At 40.5% G+C, this 14250-nt stretch overlaps 3 protein-coding genes across 3 annotated transcripts in view; all 3 read right to left on the minus strand.

Annotated features, from left to right (window-relative positions):
* The window catches only part of swap70a (switching B cell complex subunit SWAP70a), a 39537-nt gene extending 30778 nt beyond the window's left edge, over nucleotides 1–8759 (minus strand). The window contains 2 exon segments of the mRNA XM_062028679.1: nucleotides 2670–2817; nucleotides 8521–8759. Coding sequence (XP_061884663.1) covers nucleotides 2670–2817; nucleotides 8521–8618 — 246 coding nt within the window. The 5' untranslated portion in view covers nucleotides 8619–8759.
* LOC133635554 (uncharacterized) overlaps nucleotides 1–14250 on the minus strand; it is a 318673-nt gene that overhangs the window by 111197 nt on the left and 193226 nt on the right. The gene's annotated exons all lie outside the window — the stretch shown is intronic.
* ipo7 (importin 7) overlaps nucleotides 8813–14250 on the minus strand; it is a 42489-nt gene continuing 37051 nt past the window's right edge. Inside the window, 8 exon segments of the mRNA XM_062028669.1 lie at nucleotides 8813–9882; nucleotides 9885–9941; nucleotides 11584–11700; nucleotides 11806–11851; nucleotides 11853–11891; nucleotides 11893–12014; nucleotides 12127–12157; nucleotides 12159–12339. Of these exon segments, the coding sequence (XP_061884653.1) occupies nucleotides 9845–9882; nucleotides 9885–9941; nucleotides 11584–11700; nucleotides 11806–11851; nucleotides 11853–11891; nucleotides 11893–12014; nucleotides 12127–12157; nucleotides 12159–12339 (631 nt within the window). The 3' untranslated portion in view covers nucleotides 8813–9844.

Consider the following 14250-nt stretch of genomic DNA (forward strand, 5'->3'; position numbering starts at 1 on the left):
CTAATGATCTATTGCTAACGATGGATTCTGATGCGTCATCTATGTTGCTGCTTCTTGATCTTAGCGCCGCTTTCGATACCGTCGATCATAATATTTTATTAGAGCGTATCAAAACACGTATTGGTATGTCAGACTTAGCCTTGTCTTGGTTTAACTCTTATCTTACTGACAGGATGCAGTGCGTCTCCCATAACAATGTGACCTCGGACTATGTCAAGGTAACGTGCGGAGTTCCCCAGGGTTCGGTTCTTGGCCCTGCACTCTTTAGTATTTACATGCTGCCGCTGGGTGACATCATACGCAAGTACGGTGTTAGCTTTCACTGTTATGCTGATGACACTCAACTCTACATGCCCCTAAAGCTGACCAACACGCCGGACTGTAGTCAGCTGGAGGCGTGTCTTAATGAAATTAAACAATGGATGTCCGCTAACTTTTTGCAACTCAACGCTAAGAAAACGGAAATGCTGATTATCGGTCCTGCTAGACACCAACATCTATTTAATAATACCACCTTAACATTTGACAACCAAACAATTAAACAAGGAGACTCGGTAAAGAATCTGGGTATTATCTTCGACCCAACTCTCTCGTTTGAGTCACACATTAAGAGTGTTACTAAAACGGCCTTCTTTCATCTCCGTAATATCGCTAAAATTCGTTCCATCTTGTCCACTAGCGACGCTGAGATCATTATTCATGCGTTCGTTACGTCTCGTCTCGATTACTGTAACGTATTATTTTCGGGCCTCCCTATGTCTAGCATTAAAAGATTACAGTTGGTACAAAATGCGGCTGCAAGGCTTTTGACAAAAACAAGAAAGTTTGATCATATTACGCCTATACTGGCTCACTTGCACTGGCTTCCTGTGCACTTAAGATGCGACTTTAAGGTTTTACTACTTACGTATAAAATATTACACGGTTTAGCTCCAGCCTATCTCGCCGATTGTATTGTACCATATGTCCCGACAAGAAATCTGCGTTCAAAGAACTCCGGCTTATTAGTGATTCCCAGAGCCAAAAAAAAGTCTGCGGGCTATAGAGCGTTTTCTATTCGGGCTCCAGTACTCTGGAATGCCCTCCCGGTAACAGTTAGAGATGCTACCTCAGTAGAAGCATTTAAGTCCCATCTTAAAACTCATTTGTATAATCTAGCCTTTAAATAGACCCCCCCTTTTTTAGACCAGTTGATCTGCCGTTTCTTTTCTTCTCTCCTCTTCTCCCCTGTCCCTTGCGAGGGGGAGTTGCATAGGTCCGGTGGCCATGGATGAAGTGCTGGCTGTCCAGAGCCGGGACCCCGGGTGGACCACTAGCCTGTGCATCGGTTGGGGACATCTCTGCGCTGCTGACCCGTCTCCGCTCGGGATGGTTTCCTGTTGGCCCCGCTGTGGACTGGACTCCCGCTGATGTGTTGGATCCACTGTGGACTGGACTTTCACAATGTTATGTCAGACCCACTCGACATCCGTTGCTTTCGGTCTCCCCTAGAGGGGGGGGGGTTACCCACATATGCGGTCCTCTCCAAGGTTTCTCATAGTCATTCACCGACGTCCCACTGGGGTGAGTTTTTCCTTGCCCGTATGTGGGCTCTGTACCGAGGATGTCGTTGTGGCTTGTACAGCCCTTTGAGACACTTGTGATTTAGGGCTATATAAATAAACATTGATTGATTGATTGATTGATTTTGTCTGTGGTGGGGGGAAAAAAGTATTCATTACCGTCCAACTGCAAAATTGGTAGCTGTCATTTTCACCAAGTCTGTAACTAAAATGAGAACGGACAATTTTGCATCTTTTCTTTTTTAAATATAAGTAACTAGATATGGAGAAATGTGTAATGCACCATGTTGCATCCTGTCAAATCAAGAACAAGTGGGAACTTTTATTGTAAGTTCTTGCTGACTATTGGTCTGACTCTGGGTGTAAGTGGAGCGAACACACCGGTGCGCCTAATTATCAATAAATGACTGCAACTGGTTAATGCTCTGTGCGGTTGGCTCTAGTGTGTGAATGTTGTGAAGTGAAGTGAATTATATTTATATAGCGCTTTTTCTCAAGTGACTCAAAGCGCTTTACATTGTGAAACCCAATGTCCAAGTTACATTTTTAAACCAGTGTGGGTGGCACTGGGAGCAGGTGGGTAAAGTGTCTTGTCCAAGAACACAACGGCAGTGACTAGGATGGCGGAAGCGGGGATCGAACCTGCAACCCTGAGGTTGCTGGCACGGCCGCTCTACCAACCGAGCCATACCGCCCCGTCTGTCGATCTGTGTTGGCCCTGTGATGGGGTGGCAACTTGTCTAGAGTGTACCCCGCCTTTCACCCGAATGAGGGCTGAGATAGGCTCCAGCAACCCCGTGACCCGAAATGGACTAGCGGTACAAAATGGATGGATGGGTTTGTTGTCCTCCGGCGATTCTATCCATCCATCCATCCATCCATCTTCCTCCGCTTATCCGAGGTCAGGTCACGGGGGCAGCAGCCTAAGCAGGGAAGCTTTTGTTGTCCTCCGGCGATTCTAGCTCTTCCTAAAATGTCCATGCTAACAGCATGTAAAACTGATATTTATTTATCGCTCCAGAGTACAGGTGAGACAGAAATTGTATCTTGATGTTTCCGTATGTTTGCATGTATGGAACAATTGACAATAAATAATCTTACATGCACTATGGCTCACCTTGTCAATAATGATGTGTTGAGGTAGGGCAAGTATCCTTGTTTGGAGAGAGGCCCTTTATCGTCATCTTTAAAATGCTCTTCAAGAGCCAAGGGGTCATGGGGGATCTTCATGATGGTGCACAGGCTGTGGGACAAGCACCTGAAGAATATGAAAACTAAAGCAACGAGAACATGATCCACCCATATGCAAAAAAAAAAAAAAAAAAAACACCCAAAAAACATGGACACTTTTGCAAGCATGACTGGCCAAGTGAAATAAACACTTGGCTGTGTTTCATATTGTCTTAATAATATTGTAGACACTTCAGGGTCGATGATTTACTAACAGAAAAAGACATGCATAAATCAAACATGACCAGAATGAATGACGCAAGAATGTAAAAATAACACCCACGTCTTTGTAGTGACTAAAAATGGTGCCTTGGTCTCAGTATGATGCAGTGCCATTCAACAAGCACAAGACAAAACAGAGTATATGTATTATTGTAATGGCAGTTTCCTAATCGCATTGGATGTCGTTAGGGGTGCAGGTGTACCTAATGAAGTGAGTGTAGTAAACATTGTAAACGCTGAACGTCGATCCAAAGCTAACTAGATGAACGTTCATTTCAGTAATCAATTTGTTAAAGAGGCAAACTTGTCACCATGAATCAATTTAAGTGGACCCCGACTTAAACAAGTTGAAAAACTTATTCGGGTGTTACCAATTGGTGGTCAATTGTACGGAATGTGTACTTTACTGTGCAACCTACTAATAAAAGTCTCAATCAATCAATCAATCAAAACCATCAATTATCCTTTAAATATGTGCATTCACGATTCTACGGTTATCATTAGACTTTTCCTCTTTGCTGTCACAATTGGCACAAAAACCTGTTAAAAAAAACTAGGGGTGTCAAAAATAACGCATTGTGACTATACACAAAAATTGATTTATATTGGAACTTTTATTAGTAGATTGCACAGTACGGTACATACTCCGTACAATTGACTACTAAATGGTAACACCCGAATAAGTTTTCAACTTGTTTAAGTCGGGGTCCACGTTGATCAATTCATGGATCACATTAATCATGTATAAACACTATTTAACCACGCAATTTATTTTGACAGATGCTCCTTTACCTTAACTGCAGAGTGTTACCAAAAGGCGACACAAGTCAGTGATCAGGTCAATGCAGGCACGTGCATACATAGGGCCCTATGGGTGCTTGAGCCCCTGCCCTTTTTTGCCTCGTCTTAAAAAGTGCCCTCTGCCTGTGTTTTTTTTTCTTTAAGCCAACATTAATAAATTCTTGTCAGGGATGTAAAAAAAACAGCGGTACAAAAACTCAACGTTTTCTTGTAATACCGGGTTGTTTGAGCCTGCCGCTTGAGAGAGAGAGAGGAGAGAGAGAGAGGAGAGAGAGAGAGGAGAGAGAGAGAGAGAGAGAGAGAGAGAGAGAGAGAGAGAGAGAGAGAGAGAGAGAGAGAGAGAGAGAGAGAGAGAGAGAGAGAGAGAGAGAGCGAGGAGGAGAGACAGAGAGATATGCGCCCCTGAGACGTGACAGTGGAGCAACTTGAACCTGTGAGTTATGTTATAGTGTAGTCGCCGTCCACTTATTCAGTCATCTAATATGGGTAATATTTCAGAAAAACGCTGTATTATTCTATTATTCAATGTGTCAGCTTCTGTTTTTGCCGGACGTCGGAGCACGGCGCATCAATTGAGCACGGCACATCAAGTCCGCACAGAGCAGAGCGGATCTGCGGGACAGGAAGTAGTGTACAAAATAAAAACACCGGGTTAATTTTCAAAATAAAATGCACTGTGTTTACGGCGGATAACATTTTTCTCACAGTAGAGTTTAGATATAAAGTTTTATTGTGACTTTGCTATTACTGTGTGGGTTAACAAAAATAATAATGATAATCATAATAATAATAATAATTTCAGCATTCTGGGGATATAAGATGTAGGTTATCTGTTAGGAATATTACCATCTGTATTTAAACTTCATTCATGTTGATTATGCCTGCAGCACAATGCCAAAAAAAGGAAAGGATACAGCCCTCTACTGGCCCCTGGTCCATATTTTGGCCCTGTATTGCATTTCAGTTGTTTAGTCTGAGCATTAAGTGAGGAAAGACCATAAGTTACAACTTGATGGTGTTTTCATCAAGTTAAGGGAAGAAGGACAGATTTTCACATTGAAAGTTTTTTCCATTTGGGTATTTATTTTTGTATTTTTTTTCAAAGTTCATGTTGCACTGTTCAATGTTCAATTGATTGATTGATTGATTGATTGAGACTTTTATTAGTATGTTGCACAGTGAAGTACATATTCCATACAATTGACCACTAAATGGTAACACCCGAATAAGTTTTTCAACTTGTTTAAGTCAGGGGTCCACTTAAATTGATTCATGATACAGATATATACTATCAGATATATACTATCATCATAATACAGTCATCACACAAGATAATCACATTGAATTATTTACATTATTTACAATCAGGGGTGTGGAGGGTGGGGGTAGGATATGGACAGCAAGAGAGAGAGAGAGAGAGAGAGAGAGAGAGAGAGAGAGAGAGAGAGAGAGAGAGAGAGAGAGAGAGAGAGAGAGAGAGAGAGAGACGAGAGAGAGAGAGAGAGAGAGATCAGAAGGCATAAGAAAAATATCTGCATTTGATTGTTTACATTTGATTATTAGCAATCCGGGGAAGGTGTTAGTTTAGGGTTGTAGCTGCCTGGAGGTGAACTTTTATTGCGGTTTTGAAGGAGATAGAGATGCACTTTCTTTTATACCTGTTGGGAGCACATTCCACATTGATGTGGCATAGATAGAGAATGAGTTAAGACCTTTGTTAGTTCGGAATCTGGGTTTAACGTGGTTAGTGGAGCTCCCCCTGGTATTGTGGTTATGGCGGTCATTTACATTAAGGAAGTAGTTTGACATGTACTTCGGTATCAGGGAGGTGTAGTGGATTTTATAGACTAGGCTCAGTGCAAGTTGTTTAACTCTGTCCTCCACCTTGAGCCAGCCCACTTTAGAGAAGTGGGTAGGAGTGAGGTGTGATCTGGGGTGGAGGTCTAGAAGTAACCTGACTAGCTTGTTCTGAGATGTTTGGAGTTTAGATTTGAGGGTTTTGGAAGTGCTAGGGTACCAGGAGGTGCATGCGTAATCGAAAAAGGGTTGAACGAGAGTTCCCGCCAGAATCCTCAAGTTGCTTTTGTTGACCAGAGAGGAGATTCTGTAGAGAAATCTCGTTCGTTGGTTAACCTTTCTGATTACCTTGGTTGCCATTTTATCACAGGAAAGGTTAGCCTCTAGAATGGAACCTAGGTAGGTGACCTCATCTTTCCTGGTGATAACAATGTCACCCACTTTTATGGTGAAGTCATTGACTTTCTTAAGTTTGATGTGGGACCCAAACAAGGATGGATTCCGTTTTACCCAAGTGTATGGATAGCTTGTTGTCAGCGAGCCAGGTGCAAGTTCTACAGAGCTCAGCACTGAGGATTTTCTCCACCTGTGACTTGTCCTTGCCGGATACCAGCAGGGCAGAGTCATCCGCAAACAAAAACAATTCACAGTTGCATGCCGATGACATGTCGTTTATGTATATTAGGAACAGTAAAGGTCCCAATATACTGCCTTGGGGACTCCACAGCTCACCGAGAGGGGGGGGGACACGGTGCCGTTCACCTCTACCACCTGCTCCCTCCCCTCCAAGTAAGACTGCATCCAGCTCCAAGAGGTTTTGTTAAATCCGATTGCTCTGAGCTTATCCAACAGTATAGCGTGGTTAACGGTGTCAAAGGCCTTCTGGAAGGTCCAGCATGACCATGCCGCAGTATTTGCCCGCGTCCCCACCTCATGTTTGATGTGGTCGGTCAGATAGAGAAGGCATGTGTCAGTGGAGTGGTTAGTTCTGAAGCCGGATTGGAATTTGTACATGAGTTTATTAGTGGCAAGGTAACTATCGACCTGTTCATAACCTATTTTCTCCATTACTTTCAAAATGGAACTGAGAATAGAAACAGGTCGGTAGTTGCCAGGTTCCAATTTGCTTCCTTTTTTAAAGAGGGAGTTACTCTTGCTATCTTAAAATGTTTTGGTACTTGGCCTTGTGTAATTGATAGGTTTATTATGTGCGTGATATTAAATATTAAAGTGCTTATCTTTAACAATAAATAGCCTAATAATTAACCAGTGTTTGTTGCTTTTCATGTCTTCCAAGCCTATGATAATGTGAATTAACTCATTATGACCATAATTTTGTTGACACAAAAGAAATGGCAATCACTTTTACCTACAAAGGACACACAGCTAAGTAGTTAGCTTCCTATTAGCAAATTAATTTTACATTAATTTCCATATTGTGTAAAGGACCAAAAAAAAAATGCCTGCCCTTTTCTGACTTTGAGCCCCTGCCCCTCTACAATCATGTGCACGTCCCTGGGTCAATGCATAGGTCAGTGCAAGAGGACCAAGTGAAAATACTTGTTTAGGGGTGCCTAAACGTTGTTTTCAAGGGCCAAAGGAAACGTGCCAATCGGCCGTGTGGCAAACACAGCGATGTTAAGCGTAGAGCAGCACAATGAGTGAAGAGTTTAGAGTTAGACCCATTTATAAAGGTAGTGGCGATCATCACGCTTGATTGATGGAAACTAGTTAGCCTCAGGCTCAATGGTTTAGTGAGCTTGAAAGAGGTCATTATGAATATGTATTGAATTTGGAAAACCACCCAGTGGTGAGACAAACAAAAACTCTGCGGGGAAAATTAGGCCCCCGGGGCCCACTTTGGGCACCCCTGCTCTTAACGATTGTGCTCACTGACAAATTTGACCTTAAAATACACCCAGATTGGACTTTAGAACAAACTTTTGCAATTTTTGAGCAAATAAATTATGTGCATTCAAGTAAAACATTTGGAATTGTTTTCCCTAGATGACATTCTGACAAAATTGCACTGACGTCCAAATAATGAGGTATTTTTTGATAATTTGCATTTTGCAAACTAGTGACAACCTGTGATTAATCATGAATACAAATTCAAGTGATTATCCGATTCATAATCATGACACATCACACTATTCATAATCATCACATAAGTGTCATGTTCTTGACTGAGAAACCTACCAAACTTATTTCATAGGAAAATTTTACCCTTTTTTGCACCAAAGTTGTAAAATCTTTTTTAAGTTGATATAACACTAAATCAGCCATAGTTTGTATATTATTCTATCATTCCAGTTAAACTAACTGTATTTTACTGCGGATATTAAAAGTAAAATCTTTTTTAAGTTGATATAACACTAAATCAGCCATAGTTTGTATATTATTCTATCATTCCAGTTAAACTAACTGTATTTTACTGCGGATATTAAAAAGTGACAAATATACATCTAACACTTTTAGCCAATCCATAATTCAGTACATTGCATCGAGCGATGGTGGTTCTTTTACAATCAAATGCATTTTATAACATCGTTAAATGAAACATGTATAAATAAGCAATAGGGTCACGGGTAATTAGTCAATTTCACATGAGCCAGTTTGGTAAACTGTACTGAACCTTATACTGTTTTCCTTCATTTCAAATATTTTTAAGGCCGTAATGGTCAAGTGTAAACAAATAGGATCACGGGTAATTAGTCAATTTCACATGAGCCAGTTTGGTAAAACTGTACTGAACCTTATACTGTTTTCCTTTATTTCAAATATTTTTAAGGCCGTAATGGTCAAGTGTAAACAAATAGGAGTTATGTTGGCTTGTAACCAGCGGTGGCAGCCCACCCTCATGACGTGAAATAACCAAAGTTGGAAAATTGCTACGGTCATAATTCTCACCTTCAACTGAGACTTGGACACTTTTCCACGCTGGTCCACGTCGAGGGCTGTGAAAACGTGCCATATGGACTTCAAGAGTTCTTCGCGGAGCCACATTTTGTTCACAACTAACACTGAAGTGAGACTATACTGCTTGTGTGCGACTTGAGTTCAAGTTGGGATGTGCCCTCGTCTGCTGCCAATTAACAAGTGCACAATAGCGCCACCCTACGTTCACTTTTTAGAACACAGCCACTGGTTATAACGGTCGGTGGTTCCTGGTTGGAAAAAAAACTTCTATGACAATTAACCACAGGTGAGTATATGGATTTTAATGACTAGTGTAAATTAAAACAAAAAATGTCGGTGTAATGAAACACACTGATCATACAATCCCTTAGCTTTTTTTCTTTTAATATGTCGTTATATAGATGGTTCATCCATACACCAACCAAAAGCTTGAGACCTTCGCGCGAAGTTCAATTGTACATGCTTCAGTAATGTAATCAGTTGTACTTTCAGTGCTCATCAACACGTCCTGTAGCCATACTGAACACAGACAACATTCTCTTCTTGCACAATCTCTAATGTTAGCCCCTAATCTTCTCTGGATGCAGACGACCAGCCATGGCTCAAGTCGCTCGCAAAGTAACAAGATTTACAGCTGAGTTCAGTTTAAATAGTCCTCAATTTAAAAAAATGCAGTCTATACAGAAGGCTAGGAGACCTGAACAATATGAAAGTGCTAGTCATTAATTTACAGAGATCAGGCATCACATAGCGCTATGAAGTATCCAATATGCTACATATGAATACAGTTGACACCTTATAAATGCCTCTGGTTGCCTTTCAAGGCTACTTGAAAAAAATCAATAACCTTGGCTTGTATGTACATAAACTAGATTGTTTATGCAGAAAACAAGAGATAACAACCACTACCAGAGGAATAATCTTATTATGGCCGTGTGGCCACGACAGTGATAATGTAATATTTAGTCCCATTATCAATTCCTTAAATGTTAATCCCTCAATTTTGTTTAAGTGGGAAATAAACAGGCGCATTGTTGTCGTGACAGTCGCCCCTCCTGGACTCCAGAAGACAGTGTTGTTCAGAGCATTTCCTCTTGCATCGCAGCTCAAGTTCTTGGTTTGTTTGTTTCCCCCAGCCATTGGTTGCATTTTGGTTGCTCTCCACGTCTTCTCGTGCTATTTCCCCATTTGATAAAATTGAAGAATGACGGAGAAGAACCAGTTCTGGAACCACTACTTAAGGGAACAACACAAGCTTTTTTTCTCACTTCACTACAATCAGTCACAGAGTAATAAAAAGAAGAGCGGGTGACTCAATTCATTCCTGGCGCAGTGCCTCCAAAGTCAAAGTAGGTGGTACCACTGGCGCTGTGAACCTGTACCCGCCGTGTTTCTCGATCATCTTGGATTCTGAAAGTTGGAAAATGAAATCAGTGCTAGGGCCTTGAGATTACTTTGTATTAAAAACCTAAACAATAAAATAAAAACACCTGCAAGTATGCTGTAAAAAGTGATAAAATTAATGTTGACATTAAGCCAAGCTCTCAGCCAGAGGGGGTGGAGCTTATTCCCCTCTGTTTCAGGCTATGGAAACATAAAAAAGGTAGGATAAAGTATTTTCATGTAATCGTGACATATGCATAAGAACACCGATATGCAGTAACAAAATGCTGCTAAAAGCAGCTTTTTAATGCACTCTGAATCGATCTGAGAGTGTGCAGGTGTACCTAATGTTGTGACCGAGTGAATTTATATAATGTTTATGACAGGGGTCTCAAACATGCGGCCCATTGCGGCACACAAGATGTTATTTTGCGGCCCCCACCTTAATTTGAAAGTTTAATGTTAGTGGCAGCGTTGTGTGCGGAGCTGAATTAATCGACCAATCACGGTGTGGTATATGGCTCTCGAGGGCCGAACATAGACGTCACTTGCATCTCTCTCTCTCTCTCTCTCTCTTCCCCCCCCCCCCCCCCCCCCCCCGGGGAGACGAGCGGTCCGGTAGCTTCGAAGGCTCCGCCGAAGACCGAGCGACAATACAAAACTATGGTGCACTGGACCCCAGCGCTGATACTCCGACAGAGTCGCTGGGCGAATCGGACGTGTAACAAGTTAGTCGTGATGTTAGCCCGTTCGAGGCTAATTGCGCTACCGTAACGGTAAACTCCACGGCGAGCCCCTCTCCATCTCAGTTATGCGAGAGGAAAGCGCCGCCAGGTTTTCTAGCAGCAAGAGTAGGCAAAAAAGCCATGTTCAAGTTAACAGATTTATTTATTGTTATTTCTCAACATAGTAAGTGTGTTGTCTGTGTAATTGTAATAAATGCAGACAAGGCGTGTTGGCTGAGTTCTCAACATTTACTCACATAGCGTGCTCATAACCACATTCTAGCTGCAGACATGGCGACATACAACCTTCACCGGGGCTACCGCGCATGCTCGTCACTACTGTTGCATGCTGGGTAGTGTAGTTCTTATATTCCTTAGCTCATAACATCACAGTAAGTATGTGTATACATTGTTGCTGACTGGAGAAAACAAATTATTATTATTATTTATGACTGATTTATTTACTTCACTCTCATTTTGTTTCATTTATATTTTGATTCGATCTTGTGTTGAAATAAAAATAGACATTTAAAAATATTTTTTAAGAAATATTTTCTTGCGCCCAACCTCACCCAGACTCCTGCATCCAGTGGCCCCCAGGTAAATTGAGTTTGAGACCCCTGGTTTATGAAGTGTATTTGGACCGTGTCTCCGGAAAAAAATAGCAGCGGCGACTTCAAGATATATATTTATTAAACAGTGTACCATTTTAAAATATATATTATGATATTTCGGAGAAGGTAGGGCGTGATTTAATTTGCAATCTGAGTACGCCTCCAAAATCGAACATCTTGCAGAGTCCAAAAACGGTTAAAAAAGTGACTTGGAGCAAAATTGACACCAAAGTATATCCAATACAAGTTAAGACCACAAGGATTGTTTTAAATGTAGGGGAAAAAATCGTATGTCCGTTATAATTGTAAGTGGAGAATTACAATGCTCACCATGTGCTGCTTGTCTCTGGTCTGCAAGTGTACCAATGTCATGAAGCTGTTTGCCTTGCTCTTCATCAAGGACTTGAGTTAGCGCCTGGTACCACGCTGGGTCACGTGACTGAATATCTAAACAAAGGTCATAAAGAATTATTGAACACTGGTTATGCACAGCTTACATCAACACTATTCTGTCATTCGGATTTAAAGGGAGCGTTCAATCAAATGTCTTACTTTGTAGTATGGCTTTAAAGATCTGATACTCGTCCACAAAGTTGTCCGTCATCATCGACAGCGGTCGTGTAACCCTCTAGTGCCGTCCTCCTCAGCATCGTCTTCCTCCCAGTCTTCGTCGTCTCCATCCTCTCCTGCCTGCTTGGCAAGCATCTCTAGATATTCCTGACCTTCATCATCAATGTCGTCCTCATCACTGCCGAGCTCAGCTAAATTTAGATAAAATTGTGAAGATCAGATTTTAGTTTCACAAAAATACAAGAATGATCCCAGCAGAGGAGCAATATGGCAATAAAAAAAACCTTAAAAGAAAAATGTTACCATTCTCATCGTCCTCTTCCCCGTCTTCATCCGTCATCGTCGTCGTCCTCATTCTCGTGCTCCGCACGGCAGGCATACGCCCTCTTGAGCCCGCTGAATAGCAGGATAGCTGCTGGAAGAAGCTGCCCAGCCACCTGATTGATGGCCTGGGGCCTGTGCTCTAGGTCAATGAGGGCACATAAGCCCAGGATGCACATTTTCCTGTCGTGAAGCCTGTTTGGAAAATACATGTATTAAAAATATATATTTCCACTTAAAAAAGTGATAAAAAAAACACCACACAGAGCTCTAGGGCTTCTGTAAAAATACAACTGAACGGTAGTAGATCTTTGCCTATTCGTGGTTTGGCATTCACCCCCAGCATACAGTGGTATCTCGGTTTTTGGTATTAATCCGTTTTAAAGCATCAGTTAAAACCCGAATCATAAAAAACCGGAACAATTTTTCCCATCGGAAACAATGTAAATCCATTTCCACTTTTTTAAAAAGATTTATCATTATTATAAGATTTTTATAAATAATGTAAAAAGGCAATGAGGTAGGGAGAGCACAAACATTCATCCATACTACAGACAATATGCGTTATATTATTCTTGATTGTTTGGCTGGATGTGGCAGTGTGGCGCATTCATTGACATTCTGGTAACAAGCGCTCATTGACTTTTATTGGACTGGTTATTGTACGCTAAAATTTATTTGCTCTTTAATGGATTATTTTGCTGCTGTACTTAAAAAAGCACAGCGACTGAGTTACTCATGTGTGTTTAATCATATTAAAACTCCAACAGTATACTGACATTTCTTTGGTGAAAATGTTCATTAGGGCAAATTAAAACCTTGCATCAGTATCCATAAATCTTATACAATGTCACTATTTAAATTGTAAATGTATATAATTAATAAATATTTAAGCAAGTTAAATAAAAAGTGGCCTGATGGCATCACTGTGTTGCAGCGATGAATCTAGCAGTGGGCTCAACATCTTCCATCACAGAAAAATAGTTTGACAAGACATGTGTAACAAGAACGATACTGTGCACATGTAAATGTTTCTCAATGTAAAACATTGAATTTCAAATGCTTTTAGTAACAGATAAAAAGAATGTTTGAGCTTTTTATGGTGTGTTCATTATTGTCAATCAATCATTATTTGTGGTGTTCTACAATTTGTTGAGGGTCTTGTAACAGTGGGCATCTACTGTAATAGTTTTCACAGTATTGTATGCACATTACATTAATTTAATGTTTGTCTGTTTTAAGTTTTAGGAAAAAGAAAGGTAGAGGTGTTAGAACCATATGAGGTTATTAGGCTTGCAAAGTGTTGGAGAAACAGACATTTTTCCTATGTTTTATTCAGGCATGTGAGCAGCACCCTTTGAGAAAAAGGAAAACTGATTTAAAAAAAAAAGGGAACATTTTAAGTGCTGCCACAAAAGCCCCGAATTAAAAAAAACAGTAAAAAACTCAAGACTACTTTTCCTGCAACTGGGTACAAGTCTACACTCTATTTTACCTTTATATTTATTCTAATCTACCAATCTCTTTTGGCTGTCATTTTTGACTCTTTTGGCTGTCATTTTTGACACTTACATGTCCCATGTGATGTACCAGAGAATTTTTAGCTTTTTTGAGTAGATCATTGAACATTATTATCATTGAAAATGACAAAAAATTTAATTATTGGCTTTATTTTAACAAAAAATCTTACAGTACATTAAACATTTTTCTTTTTGCAATTGAAGAACAATTTATTCCTTAAATAAAATAGTGAACATACTAGACAACTTGTCTTGTATTAGTAAGTAAACAAAGGCTTCTTATTTGGGTGCTGATGTATGCAGTAACATATTGTATAATTTCTCATTCTATTATTTTGTCAAAATTATGAGGGACAAGCTGTAAAAATGGTTTATTACCGTATTTTCCGCACTATAAGGCGCACCTAAAAACCTCCAATTTTGTCAAAAGCTGACAGTGCGCCTTATATATGGACAAATATTGAGCCACAACAAACTTAATTTTCATAAAGTTTAGGTCTCGCAACTACGGTAAACAGCCGCCATCTTTTTTCCCCTGTAGAAGAAGAAGCGCGCGGTGCATGCTGGGATATATGACGTTTCATTT

Source organism: Entelurus aequoreus, linkage group LG02 (assembly GCF_033978785.1).
Source record: "Entelurus aequoreus isolate RoL-2023_Sb linkage group LG02, RoL_Eaeq_v1.1, whole genome shotgun sequence".
NCBI classification, from domain to species: domain Eukaryota; kingdom Metazoa; phylum Chordata; class Actinopteri; order Syngnathiformes; family Syngnathidae; genus Entelurus; species Entelurus aequoreus.